This window comes from Rhinolophus sinicus, linkage group LG06 (genome assembly GCF_036562045.2).
Source record: "Rhinolophus sinicus isolate RSC01 linkage group LG06, ASM3656204v1, whole genome shotgun sequence".
Classification (NCBI taxonomy): Eukaryota; Metazoa; Chordata; class Mammalia; order Chiroptera; family Rhinolophidae; genus Rhinolophus; species Rhinolophus sinicus.
In genome coordinates this window covers 159916770-159937696 of record NC_133756.1, presented here as the reverse complement: position 1 = coordinate 159937696, position 20927 = coordinate 159916770, and the positions used below count along the sequence as shown (strand labels likewise).

General features: G+C 59.4%; 1 protein-coding gene across 4 annotated transcripts; it reads left to right on the top strand.

Annotated features, from left to right (window-relative positions):
• Positions 1-126: 126 nt before the first annotated feature.
• CDC42BPG (CDC42 binding protein kinase gamma) lies at positions 127-19235 on the top strand. 4 transcript variants are annotated; one of them, XM_074336640.1, is made up of 38 exons: positions 145-432; positions 3013-3104; positions 3186-3269; positions 3643-3738; positions 4026-4174; positions 4670-4763; positions 5028-5228; positions 5354-5602; positions 6018-6097; positions 7182-7279; positions 7373-7453; positions 7741-7850; positions 7955-8134; positions 8429-8521; positions 8654-8775; positions 8855-8927; positions 9153-9259; positions 9351-9465; positions 9696-9844; positions 9933-10021; positions 10316-10368; positions 10449-10547; positions 10628-10687; positions 10998-11103; positions 11390-11523; positions 11602-11741; positions 11839-11920; positions 12698-12914; positions 13540-13563; positions 13859-13921; positions 14045-14644; positions 15740-15837; positions 15919-16003; positions 16126-16246; positions 16386-16503; positions 16622-16736; positions 16856-16941; positions 18047-19235. In XM_074336640.1, the coding sequence occupies exons 1-38, from the start codon at positions 273-275 to the stop codon at positions 18101-18103; spliced, it is 4680 nt and encodes a 1559-aa protein (XP_074192741.1). In that variant the 5' UTR covers positions 145-272; the 3' UTR covers positions 18104-19235. The 4 variants fall into 4 exon arrangements, with proteins under 4 accessions (XP_074192743.1, XP_074192741.1, XP_019593164.2 ...); XM_019737605.2 differs by having other exon boundaries at positions 16622-16760; positions 18047-18235; XM_074336642.1 differs by lacking the exon at positions 13540-13563 and having other exon boundaries at positions 127-432.
• Positions 19236-20927: the final 1692 nt, after the last annotated feature.

Genomic DNA, 20927 nt, shown 5'->3' with positions numbered 1-20927 from the left:
TCTCCGCCCTCCCACCTTCACCTACAGTCGTATTTCCCATTGGCCGGCGCGCACCTGCCCGTCTGTCGGGGGCGGGGCGGAGGGCGGGGCGGGGCGCCCAGGTGAGGGCGCGCAGGCGGCGGCGGAGGAAGGTGACAGCGGGGAGGGCGGGGGTGGGGGGAGGACGCACAGAGGACCGGCATATTGACAGACGGACGGACCGACGGACGGACCGACGGACGGGAATGCGGGCGGCCAGGCTCTAGCCTGGGCGTGGGGCTCCGGCTGCAGCCATGGAGCGGCGACTGCGTGCGCTGGACCGGCTGGCGCGGGGCGAGGCCGGCGGCGGCCCGGGGCTCGACGGCCTCCTGGATCTGCTGCTGGGGCTGCACCACGAGCTCAGCAGCGCCCCCCTGCGGCGGGAGCGCAACGTGGCGCAGTTCCTGAGCTGGGGTGAGTGGCACAGGCGGGACTGAGGTGGGGCGGACCCAAGGGCACTGTGCTGGGACCCTCTCCCTCTGCGCTCCACGCCCACAGACCCTCCCGCTGGGAGCCACACCCCCACACATTTTCACACACACACAAAGATGCCTGGAACTGGCCCTGACATGTGCCCCCGGACCCCGCGGGTCTCTCAGTCACCTGCACACCTTACCCTCACTCACGTTCGCACACACACTCTCCTTCCCACTCACAGAACCTGGCACGTGTACACACATATCACACAGACTCACATAAACTTGGTCCCAGGTATAGATCCTACTTGATGCAGGTACACAATACATGCTTGACACAGTCACGTCCAGGATTCCTCTCTCACACATCACACACCTCATGACCCATGAGAACACACACTCACACACAGACTCCAAGGCATGGCACCCACTGACACACATGGTCTCTCGGTCTCCCACATACCACATGGATGCACGGAGGCACTCATATACAGCTAATGGGGAGACCCAGGAAGCTCCACGCTTTGCCCTGCAGACCACACTGGCTGTTACACATTCATGTTTCCACTCACAGATCTGTAGTTATTGCACACTTCCCCACAAACACACACTTCTATCTCTGTGCATAGAAGACCACCCCAGGCTGGATATAGGAACCAACCTCAGCCCCTTTGTGCAAGCTGCTGGCCAGGCTTCCTGAGGGCTTTTCCCCAGGGCCAGGGAGGAGAACCTGGCTGGAGGTGGGTCTGCACCCCTTCCTGGTTGACTCATCTGAGTCACTGGGAGTGGCTGACCCGGGGTGACCCTGAATTCACTGTGGGCACTGGCGCCAACCCCAGGGCTCCTTGGTCACACCCGGCCATGGGGGGAGGGCACAGGGTCTGGCCTGGAGAGTGGGTGAGGCAGGTGTTTGCCCAGTGGGCGACTATCGTTCCTGGCACTCCTGAGTTCTGGGCAGGCATATGGCCCAGTCTGGCACAGTTGGGGGCCTGAGACATGCCACTGAGTTGGCCCCCAGCCTTAGCCCTGTCCTCCAGGGTGAGGGTAGTCAGAAGGCCCCTGCTTCTGCTGCCTGCCCTCCTCCTAGACTCGTGCAACTTATTTGTGTGTCTGACTGTGTTGTCATCACTCCCTGTGACACCCACACCCACGTGTGTGTGTTTGCACACACATGTGCTCCTCCCTGCCTGCCTCTAGCACCTCTGCCTGGGACCCCAGCGTGGGGGCCTGTCTGTTGACATCTCCTAAGGTAACTTGCAGGGCGGTGACTCACTCCCTGCCCCAACTTGTCCCTGCTCCTTCCCAGAGCCCCCATCCCCTGGGGCAGGGCGAGGGGACTGGGCAGCCTGTCCTCGGGGCCTGGATCCTCCTGGCTACAGGCCCCAGGTTTGGCCCCTGTCTGGCGGATGGGTATCCACCCAGGCCTGGTTCCCCCTTGGAGGCCTGTGGCTGCTCCTCTCAGCTGCACACACAGACCTGGGAAAGAGACAATTAATTTCTGTAATAAGGTTTCCACCCCTGCTGCGGGGGTGCTGCCTGATAAACCTGTGGAGCAGCTCTCTGTCCCACACACAGACCCGCCCAGCTGGCAGGGTTTATCTCCTGGTGGGGGAAACTGAGGCAGGGAGCCAGACTGCAGCTGTCCCCAACCCCTACTGCTCACTCTTGTCTCTTTAAGTTTCCAGGCCCCAGTTCCCTCCTCCAGGCCTGGGAAGGGCTTGGGAGTGGCTGGAGGTGCCCCTCGTGGGAGTGTCAGGGATTGAGGAAGGAGGTTCTCAGCCCAGTGAAGGCCAAGTCCAGAGAGGGAGGCAGGGCTCAGAGTGGTTGGGCTGGTCAGGCCTGGAGGAGATCCTAAGTGCTCACACCCTCCAGTGCCAGCGTCAGGCTCCAGGGAGAGGGTTTTTGGCCCTGTCTTTGAGTCTTGTGAGAACCTGGGCAGACCTAGCTATGCATGCCAACCAAGAGGCCCCACTCGGGTAGATGGAGCCTATCCTGCAGAGCCCTGCAGAACCCCTGTCCTCTGGGGCTGCCCCGGGCCTCATCCTCAGCCAGGTACCTCTGTGCCTAGAGGGTCCCAAGACGTGCCCACAGCTCCTCAATGGCAGAGAATCCTCTCTGGGGACAAGGAATGTTGCCCGTCCAGTTTCCCAAGACAGGCCCTGGCCTGGTCTTGCTAGGTGGCCAAGAACTGTGCGCTGGGGGTGGGAATGGTATCCCCATCAGCCCCAGGGTGACCTGGCCAGCCAGGGTCAGCCCCCAGGCTGGGGAGACTACAAGTTTCATCAGCCCCTGGGATCCAGGCTGCCTGGAATCTGGGGACAGGGGTCCAGGGAGTGATGGATTCAGGGAGGTCTGGGAGCCAGGTAGTCAGCAGGGTCAGGACCCCACCTTGATGCCCTGATCATGGCTGAATGGGCCGCAGTGCCTGTCAACCCCTCGGCCGTCAACCCTCCCCGTCCTTGGGGAGGTCATCCTTGCCCTGGCCTCATGGGAGTTGCAGCTCCTGGCTTTCTCCCGGTGAGAGAGGGAGCTGGGCCCTCCCCACAGGTTCGTTGAGCCCTACTCTATGTCCCCTTAGCCAGCCCCTTCGTAACAAAGGTGAAAGAGCTGCGGCTCCAGAGAGATGACTTTGAGATCTTGAAGGTGATCGGCCGAGGCGCCTTTGGGGAGGTGAGCAAAGGGCCTGGAGGAGGTGGGAGGATGGTGTTTGCACCCAGGCTGGGCTGACCCCAGTGCTCTCTGTGGCCTCAGGTCGCCGTGGTGAGGCAGAGGGACAGTGGGCAGATTTTTGCCATGAAAATGCTGCATAAATGGGAGATGCTTAAGAGGGCCGAGGTCAGTTTGGGGTCTGGTGGGACTTTGGCACCCTACAAATGGGCAGGGGCGGGTGTGGCCAGTGAGGCTACAGGGCATGCAGGGGAAGGGGTGGTCATGGCTGCCGAACAGACAGAGGATTCATCCCTAATAGCTGCCCACTCCCCCATTCCTTCCTCACAATTAGCCCTTCTTAGAAGCAAGCAGAGTTGTTACCATTTCCCTTATGATAACACTGAGGCCCAGAGCCATAGAGCATGGGCTTGGGCTCACACAGGTGACCTTGATCTGAGCTTCTAGACTTACTGAGTCTCACTCCATCCCCTGAGCTGGAATGGGGGGCTTTCCTGGGCTCTGATCCCACCCCACCTCCTGCTCCCCAAACCTGCTATAGACAGCCTGTTTCCGGGAAGAGCGGGACGTTCTGGTGAAGGGGGATAGCCGTTGGGTGACTGCTCTGCATTATGCCTTCCAAGACGAGGAGTACCTGGTGAGAATACCGGGCAAGGTTGGAGGGGTTTGCCTGGGGGCAAAGAAGGAGGCCCTTGGGGGCCAGAGGCACTGGGTCCCTCCTCCTGGGACCAACCAGCTCACCCTCCCTACTAGCTCGAGCGCCTGGAGCCTCCTGTCTGAGCTCTGGCTGGGAGCTGGCTGCTCCAGAGCTGCTGGAGACACAGCCCTGCCTCTCAGAGCACTGAGGGACCACTGGGATGTAGGGCCATGGGGCAGGTACCCCCCATTTCCGTCTGATTCTTGCCCCCACCCACCACCATCTAGTACCTGGTGATGGACTACTACGCCGGCGGGGACCTCCTCACGCTGCTGAGCCGCTTTGAGGACCGCCTCCCACCTGAGCTGGCCCAGTTCTACCTGGCTGAGATGGTGCTAGCCGTCCACTCACTGCACCAGCTGGGTTACGTGCACAGGTGGGGCCCACAAAGCCCCCACTGCCCTATCTAGCCCCTCCTGACATCTCTGGGGACAGCTGACATTTGCTGAGTCCTCACCACATGCCAGGCCCTGTGCTGGCTGCTTCATATGCGTGATGCTTTTGAATCCTCGCCCCAAAAACCTTATGTGAGGGGGGCTGCTATTGTCCCATTTTACAGATGAGGAAGTCAGGGCTTAGCACAGGTAAACACATGCCTGGCTCAAGGTTACTCAACTAGTGGGTGGCCGAGCCTTACATGGGGACATCTGACCCCTGGTCCCCCACAGCACACCCTGCTGCCTCCAGAGGTTGTCCGTATGGATCCCTTCCCCCAATCTAACCACCTTCTTGCTTCCTGGGAGCCAGGAGGCCTGGCCACCAGCCTTCCCATGCCCCAGCCCTCCGACACACATGCGTGCACACACAGGCATGTGCCTAAACCCACATCCACATGCACGGGTCAGGCCCTCACTCTCCCTGCCTCCCCCAGGGATGTCAAGCCGGACAATATCCTGTTGGACATGAATGGCCACATCCGCCTGGCTGACTTTGGTTCCTGCCTACGTCTCAACAACAGTGGCATGGTAAAGATCCCACCCCATAGTGGGGGCAGGAGACACCCGGTCAAGAGAGTTCCCAGGGGCCTGGAAAGCACCAGGCCTAGTGCAGGGAGCATCAGGCTCCCAGGGCATGGAAGGGTTAGGCCCAGGCCCCAGATGGGAGCCCCAAGCCAGCCAAGCCCTAAGGAGTGGGGGTTCCAGGCCCAGACCCAGGCCATGGGGAGGGGCTCGCAGGCCCAGCCAAGCCCGAGACTGTCCTTAAGGCATTGTCAACACCACCACCCACAGGTGGATTCGTCGGTGGCAGTGGGGACGCCTGACTACATCTCCCCTGAGATCCTGCAGGCCATGGAGGAGGGCAAGGGCCACTATGGGCCACAGTGCGACTGGTGGTCGCTGGGGGTCTGCGCCTATGAGCTGCTCTTCGGAGAAACCCCGTTCTACGCTGAATCCCTGGTGGAAACCTATGGCAAGATCATGAACCATGAGGTCTGGCTGCCAGGCTCCAGGGTTCTGGGAGGGGAGCGGGACTCCTGTGTCTGAGAGGTTGGTGGTGCCCCCAGGCGGGGGTGGGATCCCACATACCCACCCACACCCCTTCCCTGGGCTTGCAGGACCACCTCCAGTTCCCCCCAGATGTGCCTGATGTGCCAGCCAGTGCCCAAGACCTGATCCGCCAGCTGCTGTGCCGCCAGGAGGAGCGTCTGGGCCGCGGAGGGCTGGATGACTTCCGGAACCACCCCTTCTTCGAAGGTGTGGACTGGGAGCGGCTGGCAACCAGCACTGCCCCCTACATCCCTGAGCTTCGCGGGCCCATGGACACCTCCAACTTTGACGTGGATGATGACAACGTCAACCATCCAGTGAGTGGCAGGTTCCGCTACAGTAGAAAAGCTTCCTTGACCCTCCCTGGAACCCCCTAGAAGTTCCCCAAAGCAGTTGCTAGGCTGGGGATGAAGCCTTTGGACCCCAGAGGCTCATGGGAGTTATGGTTCACCTGCCCTGAGGTGGGTTGTGCCAAGTGAAGGTCCTTTGACCTCACGTCACCTATTAACTAGAAGTCGTATAGGAAGAAGATTCCCAGTAGCATCTGGAAGGTCATAACCTCAAGTACTCATAGGAATTGTGGTCCGTTTAGGTAGGGACCATGTTACTCCCACTAGGATCCCACCTGAGAAGGAGGAGTTTGACACTCCTAGTCCCAGAGTGTCTCCTGGGTCTCAAGTCTCAGCTTGGAGCTACGCTTGTTGACTGACTCTCCTTCCCTTCCTTCTGCAGGGAACCCTGCCACCACCCTCCCACGGGACCTTCTCAGGCCACCACCTGCCATTTGTGGGCTTCACCTATACCTCGGGCTGGTGAGTCTAGTCCCCACATACCTGTGAGAAGCTGGCGGCTGCCTGGCCTGAAGGCCACTGGGAGCGTAATCTGTCAGGACCCTGGGAAAGGGGCTGAGTGTCCCACCTGGTGCCTGCATGTGACAGGCGCTCAGGAAGCACATTGTGAGCCCTCAGGAGAGTAGCTCTCCATGTCCTCAGGGTCCTGGTGATGCCCTGCCCATATCCCCTCTGGGTTCCACCCCAGCAATTGGCCCTCATAGTACCCTTCATGGCGAGCTGGGAGTGTACTGGACTCGGATCCAAAGGCCTAGCATTGGAAGGGCCCCTACTGCTCCCCGAGCCTTACTTTGTGCTTCTGTAAAATGGGCAAGGTGATCCAGTTCCATCTGTAGGGCTGGCCTGAAACTGCAGCAAGGTTTTGAGAGAGGAGGTGCTCCGAGGTGTAAGCAAATATGTCTGATCTGCACTCAGGATCTCCCACTGTGTGCCACACTCAGGATCTCCCACTGTGTGCTGCACTCATGGAGTGCCCATGGTGTGCCACACTCAGGATCTCCCACTGTGTGCTGCACTCAGGATCTCCCACTGTGTGCTGCACTCATGGATCTCCCACTGTGTGCTGCACTCAGGATCTCCCACTGTGTGCCACACTCAGGATCTCCCACTGTGTGCTGCACTCATGGAGTGCCCATGGTGTGCCAGGCATGGGTCCCGCAGGGCCCATACCACTGAGTCCTCTTGACAATCCTCGGAAGAAGTCCTATTATCATCGCCATTTTCCTGTAAGGAAACCGAGGCTCAGATATATTAGGTGACTGTTCATGGTCACACAGCTTGTAAGGGCCAGCGCTGGGACTGGAACCTGGGCCTGGGGGACACTGGAGCCACTGCCCTGGGCTGCTGCCCATGGTACTAGCCTGGAGCCTCCCAAGTGTAGGGTCTGGTCTGATTTGTTTCTCTTCTCGACATAGAGCCCAAGGTTTGGTACAGAGCTGGCACATAGTGGGTGTTTCTTGGGTAGACGAATGATTGGCTGCAGCAGAATGGAGGCAGCTTTGGGGGGGTGGGGTCTCTGCCAACCTCTGTTGCCCTGCTCCCCCAGTCCGGGCCCTGAGAGCAGCTCTGAGCAGTTGGCTGCCCTGGAGCGGAAGCTCCGTTGTCTAGAGCAGGAGAAGATGGAGCTGAGCCAGAAGCTCCAAGGTATGGGGAGCCAACTGGGCCAGGGCTGGGTGGGTCTGACCCGGAGGCTACTGCTGCAGGACTAACTACTCACAGTGCATCCCCCCACTTCAGAGGACCTGCAGATCCCCTCAAACCATCGGGAGCTGGAGCAGCTACGGAATGAAGTGCAGACTCTACAGGACAGGCTGTTAGGTATCCCTACCCTCCACCCTCGCCCCATCTCTTCCTCTTACTCTCACCTCGGAGGCTGACCTGCTTTCCCAGTACAGCTAAGTGCAACCTGGGACATGCCCCTGCTCTGTACTTGCTGTATGAGCTTAGGGAACTATCTGAAACTCTCTGAGCCTCCATGTAGAAAATGGACCAAGGAGACCCACCTCCCAGGCTGTGATGAGGGTTCTATGAGACACTGCACGTGGCGTGCCTGGCTGAGGCTGGGACAGTCAGTATGTGTGGGTCTCAGTGACAATTCCTGGCAGAGATGCTGAGGGACAACAAGACCCCCTTGTCCCAGACGGATGGGCCCCCTGCTGGTAGCCCAGGCCAGGACAGTGACCTATGGCTGGAGAGAGACCACCAGCTCGTCCAGGTGAGGGCCTGGTGAGGTGGGTGAGTGGCCCCGGGCTTGATGCTAGAGAGGTCCTGGCCCTGACTCCAGGCCTTATCCTCCCCACCCCCACCCGAATGCCCCAGGAGCTGGCTGAGGCTCGGGCAGGGCTGCAGGCGCAGGAGACGGAGCTCTGCAGGGCCCAGGGGCGGCAGGAGGAGCTGCTCCAAAGGCTGCAGGAGGCGCAGGAGAGAGAGGCAGCCACGGCCATCCAGAACCAGGCCCTGACCTCCCAGCTGGAGGAAGCCCAGGCTGCCCGGAGGGAGGTGAGTGACGGGGGTGGGTGGGGACAGCAGTAGGTCCCTGCCCCCGGGACCCCTGGCATGGCTGGAGGAAGCCCAGGGAGTTGGTTCCAGGTTCTGGGAACACCACGTGCCTTTGCACCCCGCACTGTGGCTGGCAGAGGCCTGAGCAATGGGATGACGGCCGGGTGGAGCGGGCTGGGGGTTCACTGCCTCCCTTCCTCCTCGGGCTGCCAGAGCCTGAGAGAGTGTAGCAAGGCCAGGTAGAGGGTTGGGGTGGACAAGGTCAGCACTGGCTGCCTCTGTACCCCATCGCAGCTGCAGGCCCAGGTGGCCACCCTGAGCCAGGAGGTAACACAGCTTCAGAGACAGCGGGAGCGAAGCCTTGAGAAGGAGTCTTCCCGGGTCCAGGTAGTGATGTCCTACCCTTTGCCAAGTGTCACTTCCCTTGACCTGACCCCACTCAGGTCCAGGCCTGTGTCCAGGGGTAGGGTGGGCGGTGGCTCTCGGGCCCCTGGCCTGACCCGCCTCCATGTCTTCAAGACCGTCCACACAGCCTCTGAGACCAATGGTATGGGATTGCCTGAGGCTGGGCCCCAGGAAGCACAGCTAAAGAAGGAGGTGGCCGCCCTGCGTGTCCAGCTGGAGCAGGCCCGCGGCACCGGGTGAGCTGGGCAGCCGGGGTGGGGGTGGACGGCGTGAGGGCCCAAGCTGGGAGTCATGGAGTCATTCTCTAATCCCCAGCTCCAGTGGGAAGGAGGAGGCCTTGTGCCGGCTACAGGAGGAGAACCGGCGGCTGAGCCGGGAGCAGGAGCGGGTGAGCAGGGCAGACAGAAGGCAGGACAGACAGCCAGGCAGCAGGTCTGAGGGGATTGCATGGGGGGGTGGGGGGGCAGAACTGCCAGGGCCCGGGGCTGTTTCCCTCGTCCTGCAGTGCCCACAGCAGGCAGACAGGCTGTAGTGAGTGAGCATGGGTGGGCACAGGCAGGGCTCAGAGGGACTGGGGCCCCTGGAGACTGAGCCCCCCCCACCCGGCCCCCAGCTGACTGAAGAGCTGGAGCGGGAGCAGCAGAACAGGCAGCGGCTGGAAGGTGAGCGGCGGGAGACGGAGGGCAACTGGGAGGCCCAGATCACGGACATCCTCAGCTGGTGGGTGCCATAGGCTCGGGGCTGGCGCTGGGGGCGGGGCCAGGGGGAGCTGAGGGCCCAGCGCATGACCCCGAGTCCCCTTCCCAATCAGGGTGAATGATGAGAAGGTCTCGAGAGGCTACCTGCAGGCCCTGGCCACCAAGATGGCCGAGGAGCTGGAGTCCTTGAGGAACATGGGCACCCAGCTGCTCCCTGCCCGGCCTCTGGTGAGCCCCAGAGATGCCCTGAGGGGGAGGGTTGCCAGTAAACTCACTCCTCAGATGAGGACACAACTCACGGAAGATCAGTGACTTGCCTAAGCTCACAGTGGCTCAGTGGCAGAGCCGGGGTTTTGAGCCTGGCCCAGTGGCATGAGCTGTGGTGTGCTCTGGTGGGAGGAGGTCTCTGAGGCAGCCAAGCCCAGGGGCATCTTACATGGGTGCCCCCTGGCCACCAGGACCACCAGTGGAAGGCAAGGCGCCTACAGAAGATGGAGGCCTCTGCCAGGCTGGAGCTGCAGTCAGCACTGGAAGCTGAGATCCGGGCCAAGCAGGGCCTGCAGGAGCAGCTGACACAGGCGCAGGAGGCCCAGCTGCAGGCCGAGCGGTGAGAGGAGAGGCAGGTGCTACAGAGGGGGCCTGGGACCCATGCCGTGCCGAGGCCTGCGGCAAGCCCTCACCCTGCTCTCCCCCAGCCATCTGCAGGAGGCTGAGAAGCAGAACCGGAGCCTGCAGGAGGAGCTGGTTGCACTTCGGGAGGAGCTGCAGGCCCGCAGGCCGGGAGGTGAGTGGTTGCTTGCATGCCTGGCCTGGAGAAGTCCCCAGCTCCAGCCTCACGTTACCAAGGGGGTCCCACACGGCCTTGCAGGGCTGTGGACACAAGAGTTTGTTTCAGACTCTGCTGCTTCCCCCACCATCGGTTAGCCAGCACCTGCTGTATGCCAGGCCACCACATCCTTCAGTCATTGCCCCATTTTACTGAGGTGGAAACTGAGACCCCCCTCTGGTCTCTGGTTCCAAAGGAATAGTGTTTGGGCCAGGGACCCCAACCCCAGTGACCCATGCCCTCTGTTTACAGATGCCAAGCCCTCAAACTCCCTGATTCCTTTTCTGTCTTTCCGGAGCTTAGAGGTAAGAACTGGGTGCAGGGGCTGGTTGGGGAGGGGGAGAGGCACAGGGGTGCTGACTTTGTCCCTCATCCCAATCCCCAGAAGGATTCTGCCAAGGACCCTGGCATCTCAGGAGAAGCCTCAAGGCCTGTGCTGGAGCCAGAGCTGAGGCCGGAGGGCCGCAGCAGCCTGCGCCTAGGGGTAAGGACTGGCCGGAGACCCGCAGTTGGGGGGCCCTCCCCCTGTGCGCTTCTCACCTATTTGCTCGCTCTCCACTGCAGGCTGTGTTCCCCAGAGCACCTGCTGCTACCACGACCCCTTCAGAAGGTCCTCCTGCAAAGGTCAGTGCCTAGAAAGGGGGGGTGAGTAGAACCAAGAACCAAGGGTAGAACCGAGCCATTCTGCCAGGTTTCCAGTGGACCCTCTTGCTTCCTCCACGTGCATCATGGCTGGCATGCCATGTTGGGGGTAGCGGTGGAGGCAGTGAGTTTGAGCGCTACCAGACTTGCTGGGGCTCAGAGTTCACATTGCTACCTGGCTCATTCCCTGGCCCCGCCTGACACTTAAGGGTGGCCTTGGGCGGGGGGGAGGGCGCAGGGCCCTGGGAGGCTGTGGTCAGACGTGAGTCATGGCCACATTCCCTCTCCCCAGCCTGGCTCACACTTGCTGCGCCCCCGGAGCTTCCCATCCCCCACCAAGTGTCTGCGCTGCACCTCGCTGATGCTAGGCTTGAGCCGCCAGGGCCTGGGCTGTGATGGTGAGACCCCCACCCCACCCATGCACCCGCCTTCAGACACCAGCTACAGCCCCTAGGTGGAGGGAATGAAAGTGGCCCTGATCCTAACACACCCAGGCTGTTTTTCTCAGCCCAGGCTCCGTCTTCCACTGCTCAGTTTTGGTTTTTCTTTTCTCACTTGGGGAATTGAAGACAGTTCAGGTGCCACCATGGCCTCAGGGAAGCTGGGGCTTGGAACACCCAGAATCCTGGTTCCAGGCTGTCCCCACCCAGCCTCAACCATCTGTGTCTCCTGCTTTCCCCACAGCCTGCGGCTACTTCTGTCATTCGACTTGTGCCCCACAAGCCCCACCCTGCCCCGTGCCCCCTGACCTCCTCTTCACGGCCCTGGGAGTGCACCCCGAAACAGGCACAGGCACTGCCTATGAGGGCTTCCTGTCGGTAAGCTGGGGCCAGAGAGGGAGAGGACGGGTGCAGTGGCTGTGGCCTGGCGGGCCCTGCCATGCCTGCCTTCCCCAGGTGCCGCGGCCCTCCGGCGTCCGGCGGGGCTGGCAGCGGGTATATGCTGCCCTCAGTGACTCACGCCTGCTGCTATTTGACGCCCCAGACCCTCGTCTCAGCCCGGCCAGCGGGGCCCTCCTGCAGGCACTGGATCTGAGGTGGGTGCCAAGCAGTGGCGTGGGACAATGGACAAGTGGATGGGTGGGGTGCAGTCAGGGGCAATGCGACCTCTGACCTGTTCCATGGACCTCCCAGGGACCCCCAGTTCTCAGCCACCCCTGTCCTGGCTCCTGACGTTATCCATGCCCAATCCAAGGACCTGCCACGCATCTTTAGGGTAAGCGGTTGGGGTGGGATGAGCCTGACCACCCTCCGCCTCCACTCTGACCCGCTTCTGGCTACTTTTCTCTGTCTTCATGGCTGCCCCCTTCATCCTGCCCCTCCCTTCCACATGGACAGCTACCCTGGCCTCCATTCTGATCCGTGCACCCCTGCTCCATCCTGCAGCACGCTGACTTTTCCGTACATGAAGCTGGCTGTGTCCTGCCTTGTTTAGGACTCTCCTCTGTGTCCCTATCACCCTCAGTGTACTCCTGACCGTGGCCTTGAGGCCCCACATTTCTGATCCTGCAAGCCTGCCTGGCTTCTTTCCAGAGCCTCTCTCTGCTCTGACCACACCTGCTTTCTCCAGTTCCGAAAGTGCCCTGCGCCCGTGGACCCCTTCACATCTGTTCCCTCTGGCCGGCCCCCTGCCAGCGCCTCCACCACCTGGACCATTCCTGGTTACTGCACTCATCCCCCAGGCTCCAGCAGAAATGTCTCTTCCCCTGGGACATCATCCTTCCCTGCTTAGCCTGGGTTGGGGGCCCTGCTCTGTGTTCCCACAGTGCCCCGTCCTCCCCTACAGTCGCCCCCGTCAGGGCTCTGCAGTTGTCCGTGTGATTATCTGACCCCCCTGTCTGGCTCCTCACCTCCTGTAAGACGGCAGCTAGCTCTGCGCCCGGCAGGCTTACATCAGGGCTAGTATGCACCAACCCCCAGAGAGAGAGAAGGGAGGAAGGACAGCTGACCCTCTTTCGGCCTGTGGCCCTCCAGCCTGGGTCCCTGCCCACAGGTGACGGCCTCCCAGCTGACGGTGCCCCCTGCCATGTGCAACGTGCTGCTGCTGGCAGAGACTGAGGGTGAGAGGGAGCGCTGGCTGCAGGTGCTGGGCGAGCTGCAGCGGCTGCTGGTAGACGCGCTACCGAGACCCCGGCCTGTGTACACACTCAAGGAGGCCTACGACAATGGGCTGCCATTGCTGCCTCACACGCTCTGTGCTGCCATCATCGGTGAGCCTAGGGGCTGCCACCTGCCCAGGCAGGCTGGGGGGAGGAGTCAGGGCCTGTAGAGACGGTGCTGGCCCCGCCACAGTCACGAGGGCCGCTGTCACTGCCCAGTCCCTGCAGCCATGAGCTGTGGGCTCTGTCTTGGCCCACGTGTGTCCTCCTCGACTGTCCCCTAGGAATGGTTGTGTGAGGAGCGAGGCTAGGGAGTGAGGGGCCTGGCTTCTGTTGCTCCACTTCTCTGTGCCTCCATTTCCGCTTTATCTAAAAGAATTTCAGTCTAAAAGATAAGCTTTCTTACTAGCAGCTGGGCAATCATGGGGGCGCCTGGGCATACCTGAGCTTCACACCACCTCCCGTGGGGCTGCTGTGTTCAGCCAGGAGCCTGCGGCCTCCATGACAGACAGCTGGGGGCAAAACAAGGAAGCGGTGCTCCCTGGCTTCCCCGGCAGCCGGGGCCCTGAGCCAGCCTCTCCCCTGGCAAGCTGGGACTCGGGGCAGGAGCCAGAGGAGAGACTGTGTGGGTCCTCCAGGTCCCCTGTGTCAGTCATGAGTCGGGAGCACAAGGGCATTTGTCGAGCAGGTATTGCCGTGAGCTTAACACTCATCCTGCATTGCTTCATCTCCACAGCCTCACAGCAGCTCTGTGAGAAAGGTACCATGAATGTCCCCGCTTTACATTAGGGGAAACTGAGGCTCCGAGAGGTGACATGACTTACCCAAAGTCCCACATCTTGGGGTGGGGGGGCCTCTCACCCAACCCCTGTCCACACAGCCCTTACCCATTAGAGCCAGTCCAGACTCTGGGACAGAAGGGTTCAGTGACACAGGGATGGGATTGCCGTCTCCATGTCCTTAGGAGAAACAGGGGTTCAGAGAGCAGGCAGATTGCCCAGTCTCTGCCTCTGGACAGGCCTTCTGACCCCTGACCCTCTCCTTCCCTCCACCAGACCAGGATCGACTCGCTCTGGGCACTGAGGAGGGGCTGTTTGTGATCCACCTGCACAGTAATGGTACATGCCTGTCTGGGCCAGGGCCTGTGTGGGTGGGGCTCAGTCCCGGGGGACAGAAGAGGATGGGCAGGGGGTTGCTCCGCACACACCTGATGGTGACACTCTCCCTCGCCAACCCCACAGACATCTTCCAGGTGGGTGAGTGCCGGCGGGTGCAGCAGCTGGCCGTGAGCCCTACTGCAGGCCTTCTGGTTGTGCTGTGTGGCCGCGGCCCCAGCGTGCGCCTCTTCGCCCTGGCTGAGCTGGAGAGCACAGAGGTGGCAGGTGCCAAGATCCCTGAGTCTCGAGGCTGCCAGGTGCTGGCAGCCGGGCGCATCCTGCAGGCCCGCACCCCTGTATTGTGTATAGCCGTCAAGCGCCAAGTGCTCTGCTACCAGCTGGGTCCAGGCCCGGGGCCCTGGCAGCGCCGCATCCGTGAGCTGCAGGCACCAGCACCTGTGCAGAGCCTGGAGCTGCTGGGCGACCGGCTGTGTATAGGGGCAGCTGGTGCCTTTGCGCTCTACCCGCTGCTCAACGAGGCTGCGCCCTTAGCACTGGGGGCTGGTCTGGTGCCTGAGGAGCTGCCACCATCCCGTGGGGGCCTAGGCGAGGCACTGGGTGCCGTGGAGCTCAGCCTTAGTGAGTTCCTGCTGCTCTTCACCACTGCCGGGGTCTACGTGGACAGCACCGGCCGCAAGTCTCGCTTCCATGAGTTGCTATGGCCAGCAGTGCCCACGGGCTGGGGTAAGGCTTGTGGAGGGCCGGGTGGGTGGGGCCAGGCCCCTGTGGTGTATCCCACACGTCAGAGGAAGACAGGGTCCTGCCCAAACTCCTGAGCTTGGCATTGGAAACCGGTGTGTACCCTCCTATCCTGTTCCCCTGGGTGGCTTGCAGGAGGTCTTACTCTTCCATTCCTTCACTCACGTCTTCCTCCTGCCTGACTGACTGAACTGCTCTCCTCTTTATACTCAGCAAACTCTTAAGCAAGTCCAGCCCCAATATCTGCTCAGGGCCTGGAGCTGGTAGGCCCTCCATAAATGACCAGCATGACTGCTGTCATTGTCATTATTGCTTTCAGGCCCCCTGCCTTGTGCTTCCCCATCACTGGTCCTTTTGCTCTCCCACCTCTTTGTTCAGACCTCTGCCCTGGCTCTTAGCATCTCCTTGTAATGACTGGTTTGGTGCACTGGGGGCCTGCACATGGGCTGGGTCTGGTTTCATCATCACATCGAGCACCCACCCCAGGCAAGCACACCCCAGGGGCTATTACTTTTTGGAGGAAGGCATGAATGAGTGGGGGAGTCTGGCACATTCACAGGTAACTGGTAGGATGGAGTATAGGCTTAAAAGGAGGGATAGAGCTCCCTTCATGAACAATGGCACTTCTGGGTGGGGCCTGTGGGTTGGGTGTAGCACAGACAGTCACCATGTAGGAGTTGGACCCAGACAGCCCGGGGCCAGTTCCCAGCTCTCATTCACCACTGGGTGACCTTGCCCATTACTTAGCTCTGGGGTTTCTGGTGTCTCATCTGGAAGTTAGGGGTGATAACTACCTGCCCAGAGCTGTTTGAGGATTAAAGGAGAGAAAATGTGCGAAGTGTTTAGAACTATGCCTGGCGTGGAACAGAGTGGCGCTCCATGATTGTTATCTCTGATTTGTTATGGAGGTTGGGTGGGGCGACTGGGAGAGTCTTCAGAAGAAGGGCCTTTGGTAGGACAGGAAGTTATTGTGCTGTGACAGGGCACAGGGTGTTCCCCATGGTACTGAGCAGCAAACAAGCCCAGAGAAGTGCTCCACTTGCCCAGGGCTGCACAGCACAGGCAGCTTCCACCCTATAGGTTATGCAGCCCCCTACCTGACGCTGTTCAGTGAGAACTCCATCGATGTGTTTGACGTGAGGAAAGCAGAATGGGTCCAGACGGTGCCACTCAAGAAGGTGAGGGCTTGCCAAGACCCCTGGGGCCGGACTGGGGTAGGGTGGGGTAGCATGGCTTGACCTCAGTGTCTGCTGCCTCAGGTGCGACTTCTGAACCCAGAGGGCTCCCTGTTCCTCTATGGCACCGAGAAGATCCGCCTGACCTACCTCAGGAACCGGCTGGCAGGTGAGGGAGTGTGTGTGCATATGTGTACGTGTATTGGCATGTGTGCGCTCACCTGTGCACATGTGTGGGTTTGGGACCCTGGGGACTTGTGAGTACCGCCAAGCTCTCTGCTTCTCCCACAGAGAAGGACGAGTTCGACATCCCGGACCTTACCGACAACAGCCGGCGCCAGCTGTTCCGCACCAAGAGCAAGCGCCGCTTCTTTTTCCGAGTGTCTGAGGAGCAGAAACAGCAGCAACGCAGGTGCGCGTGCGCGATGCAATTGATGGGCGGGGCCTCTCGCTCTTGGGGGCGGGGCGAAGCACAGACTCGCCCCAGCGGCGCGGGGAGGATGAAGAGACTTCGCCTTCGCTGCCCGGTTCCTTACGCCCTCTGCCCGCAGGGAGATGCTGAAAGACCCCTTTGTGCGCTCCAAGCTTATATCACCGCCCACAAACTTCAACCACCTGGTGCACGTGGGCCCTACGGACGGGAAGTCCAGTGCCAAGGACGTGACCCGGGTGAGTACTCCGGAGCCAATTACAAGCCTCCCAGGTGAGGCTGAGCCAATCACAGGCCCCTCCAGTGCGCTTGAGCCAGTCGCAGGCCTCTGCTTACCTGGGACTGGTCCCCCAACAGGCTCCTGAAGGGAAGGGCCGAGGTTCCCGCGGCTCCGGCCCACAGCGGCCCCACAGCTTCTCAGAGGCCTCGCGGCGTCCAGCTTCCATGGGCAGCGACGGGAAGGCAGACCCCAGTAAGGACAGCTTCACAACCTCCGGTACCTCCACGTTCCTCCCCCTTTTTTCCACCCGCTTTGGACCCCTTATATCTGACCTTGGATTTTTTTGTCCCCTCATCCTGCTCCTGGAACAGTGAAGAGGAAGCCTTGGACATCTCTGTCCAGCGAGTCCGTGTCCTGTCCCCAGGGATCTCTGAGCCCCGCAGCCTCCCTGACACAGGTGACCAAGTGGCTTTTCCCTCCCCCACTCAAAGGACAGGCAGTTCTGTTCTGTATTAGGGTCTTTACTGGGACCTGAGGCCAGAGAACAAACAGCCCATCCCTTACCTGGATCCTAAGAGATGCAGACATTTTTACCTGCCTCACCCCACAGCCGGGCAGGCGGGGGCGGGGGGCAGCAGAGGGCTGGAAGGGGGAATCTTGGCCCTGACTGTCCCCCACTTAGGTTGGTGTGGCCCCAGCCTAGGTGCCCAGCTTCCCTGAGTTTGTCTCACCTGTAAAATGAGGTTATTATTGTGAGACCTGTATGAGGTGATGACACCTCAGCATAGTGCCTGGCACATGAGGACAGTGCCACTGAGGGGGAGCTATTGGGATTCCTAACAGAGGCCCAGCCCGTGAGAGGGAACAGTCCACTCTGGCTGCGGACAGTGGAAGACCTAAGAGGAGATGGGGAGGCTCCCACTCACCTCCCAGCCTCGTCTCCAACTGGCACCCCCACTCCAACCACACTAGGCCACTCAGAGCCCTGGGACTTGCCATATTCTTTCACACCTTCAGGCTCTTGGCCCTGCTGTCCCTCCTGCTTTGAATGCCCTTTCTTATCCTCAACCTGATTAATACCCTGGCCACCCGCAATGCTCGGCACCAATATCACCGCCAAAGACCACCTGGCTGCCTGGTCAAGTGGTCACTGCCTTCCTGGGGCTCGTACCACCTTCGGTGCCCACCTCCCTCCCCCCATTCCGTGTCAATTCTGCGGTGCTATGGTTTTTGTCTGGGTGCCAGTCCTCTTCCCTCAACTGTGGGCTCTTTGATGGTGGGGGTCAAGTTTGTCTTCTGCCCAAAGTAAAGCATGTTTGTTGGTTGAATGAAGAATGGAGTGAATGAATAAAGAGACGTTGATTCGGGCTCCGGCATTAAGTAGGAGTTCACCAGTTTCTTCTCATATACCCCTACCCCCACCTCACAGCTGGCGTCCTCCAAGGGCCCTGCGGCATGCAGCAGGTGATGGGTCCTAGGAAGGCTTCTCGAGACACTGGCCTGGTGGGGAAAGAGTCCTGCCTTCCTCTTTCCACACTGACATCCTTCTCTTTCCCCTACAGGTCTCAGAGAGGCCCCGGAGTCTCCTCCTAGCCCCTGAAGCAGAGAGCTCCCCTTGACACCCTCTGGCAGGGCACACCCGAACCCCAGGACCAAGAGATGTGAGGGAGCAGAGAGCTTAAGGGATGCCATACTCCGGCTGGTCCGGGACGTGTGGAAATTCGGACTCAGGGAGAGCCCGGGCTGGGCAGCGACTGGGAGACTGGTCTGGGTTTCCAGGACCTGGGGAGCCTGACTCCCAGCCTTCATCCCACCCTTCCCCTCTACTCCCAGCCCAACCTGTACTAGCCACTGGGAATAGAATGGCCCCCCTTCTGCCCTCGGGGCCCCTCTATCCTGGGGTCCAGGGGTGATTGTGCCAAAGCTCTCGTTTCCAGTGCCAAGCCCTAGGAGGCTTGTAAGCAAGAGTCGGGATGAGGGACAGAGACGGGCCAGTTCCCTTGGGCAGTCTGGGGTCTTGGCCGCGGACTGTGTAGGCTCCAGTGAGGCAAGGGTCAAGTCAGGAAGGACAGGCTCTAATCCAGAGGGAAGGAAGATAGAGAAGCAGGGGAAAGGATGTAGGTGAAGGAGGTGAGAGGGAAGTTGGGAGAAAGCAAGTGGAGGAGGAGGTCATAGTGATTGGAAGGAGGGGAAAGCCATCCAGAGGAGAAGGAGAGAGGGATAAAGGAGGACACTGAAGGGTAGAGAGAGACAAGAAGAGAGGAGCGGGGGAGAGGGGACTGGGGGAATACATATCCAGGGTCCTTTCCCTCTGGGGAAGAGCTTGTGGGGTTTGGGAACAGGGAGAGGCTCCATGAGCCAACTGACATTGTCACCTAATCCGTCTATAGGAGAAGATAATTCCTAGACAGGGATGGGATGGGGAGGGTATTTATAAGGGCTACTTGGTGGGAGATGGGCACCCAACGGGGCCATTGGACGGTCTCCAGGCATACTCTGGCCCTTCCCAGAAACGGGGAGGGGTCCTTTTTCTCAAAGCTTCAACCAACTATGTATTAGGGGATGATAGGGAACATTTATTATTGAGCACAGTCATTATTATTATTATATTACTATTTTTATTAAACCTCCCCCTACTAATGAGTAGGGGGCAAAATAAGTATTTATCTCCTCAAATGCCCTATTCCTGGGAGGGGTGACTCTGACACTCTGTGAGGCAGTAAGGAACCAATAAACACAACTTTGTAAGTGTCTGGCCTCCCTGCCTGGATCTCTCTTCTGAAAGTTCAGAAAAATGGAGGGATCGGAGGTGGAGGAAGGAGTGGGGGTATCAGGGAAAGTTAAAGACCAGGTTATCGTCCCTGTAATTTCAAGAATCATGTGAAACATTCAAGTGGGGGTAAATGAGAGTTTAATAGCGAAGAGATGGTTTTCAGAAGTGGGCAGCATTAAGGGTACTCACCAAAAAGTGGCAGTGCCCCCGAGCCCTAGCAGCAGTGGGGAGCTCTTGCCACCCCCAGGCCAGCAGGGCAGGAAGAGGCAGTGGTGTTCCTGATGGGAGCTGTGGCTCTCAGTAAAAGAACCTGGCCATGGCCAAGCAGGAAGGCAGCCCAGGAAGTAAAGTCTTCCACCTCATTGCTCCCTCCCATCTCCTGCCTTGTTTTGTCCAAACCCAAGCAGCAGCCAGAGGACCCTAGCACTCAGTTTACTGCAGGTCCTAGAAGGCAGCCATGGGGCCACTGAGCTGTGTGGGGAAGGGTGGAAGTGGATCTGGATGGCCTATCCTGCTGCCCCATCCGGGTGAGGCTGCTGAGGAGAGAAGAGGAGGGGAGGGCTAAGAGGGGTCTCACTTGTTCTTAGCTGGGGTGTTACTGGGCAGGACCCAGCTTGAGGCAGAGCTGGATGAGGAGGGAGGGTAAGGGCCTGTGCCCTAGGATCAAGGCAGGTCTGGGAGACTGATGCCTGTGCCCTGTGGCTCATGGCAGGGTCTACAGCTAGAAGTACCAAGGATCCAGGTGTCATGTTTGATTGGGGGTTGGGGGTTGGAGGGTGCCCATGGAATTCCAGGGCCTGGTTAGGAGCCCAGCCTTGAGAATCAGACAGACTGGATTCTAGTCTAGCTGTGCATTCGTGGACAAGGTACCTGACCTCTCTAAGCCTGTTTCCCATTCGGTAAGTGTGGATCATGAAACGCATCTCATGGGTAGTTCTAGTGAGATTTGGTGAGATAATGAATATTAAAGGCCTTGTGCCCACTCAAGAAATGTTTGCTCTACATCTTGAGATGCAGAAGCCCAAAGCAAGGGCCCAGGGATGCTGAGGCCTCTTGCAAACTAAAGCCTCGCCAAACTGCAGAATGGCTGCTTCCCCAGCACCCAGCAATCATGTAACCAAAAGATTTTCACATTTTTACATTTTTTTAACAATTTTCTCCCAACATTTTATGTTGACAAATCTCACACCTACAGAAATATCAAAAGTCTATGAATTGTGTTCTCTTTACCTAGATTGACCTGTTGTTAACATTGAGCTGCTTTTACTTTACCTCCGTGTCTATCCATACATACCTACAGAGCATGCGTTCTGCTACCATTTGCAAGGAAGTTGCAGACATCTTGAACTTCACACCTAAGTACTTTACAGGCATCTCAAGAATAAGGAGCAACCAGAAGCCACTGCTGTTTCGAGAGATTTAACATCAATACAACAATATCGTCTAACACACAATCTGTTATGGGTTGAATTGGGCTCCCCCCCAAATTCATATCTTGAAATCCTAACCCCAAATTTCTCAATATATGGCCTTATTTGGAAATAGAGTCCTTGCAGATGTAATTAGTTGAAATTAGGTCATTTGGGTGGGCCCTCATCCAATACAATGGGTGTCCTTTAAAAAGGGGGAAATTTAGACACACACACACACACACACACACACAGGGAGAA

Bases quoted from the DNA above. Each gene is read 5' to 3' on its own strand.
- CDC42BPG (XM_019737605.2), top strand. From the start codon at position 273: ATGGAGCGGCGACTGCGTGCGCTGGACCGGCTGGCGCGGGGCGAGGCC. The intron at 6,098-7,181 runs GTGAGTCTAGTC...CTGCTCCCCCAG, and splicing joins TTCACCTATACCTCGGGCTG to TCCGGGCCCTGAGAGCAGCT. The intron at 8,522-8,653 runs GTAGTGATGTCC...CATGTCTTCAAG, and splicing joins AGGAGTCTTCCCGGGTCCAG to ACCGTCCACACAGCCTCTGA.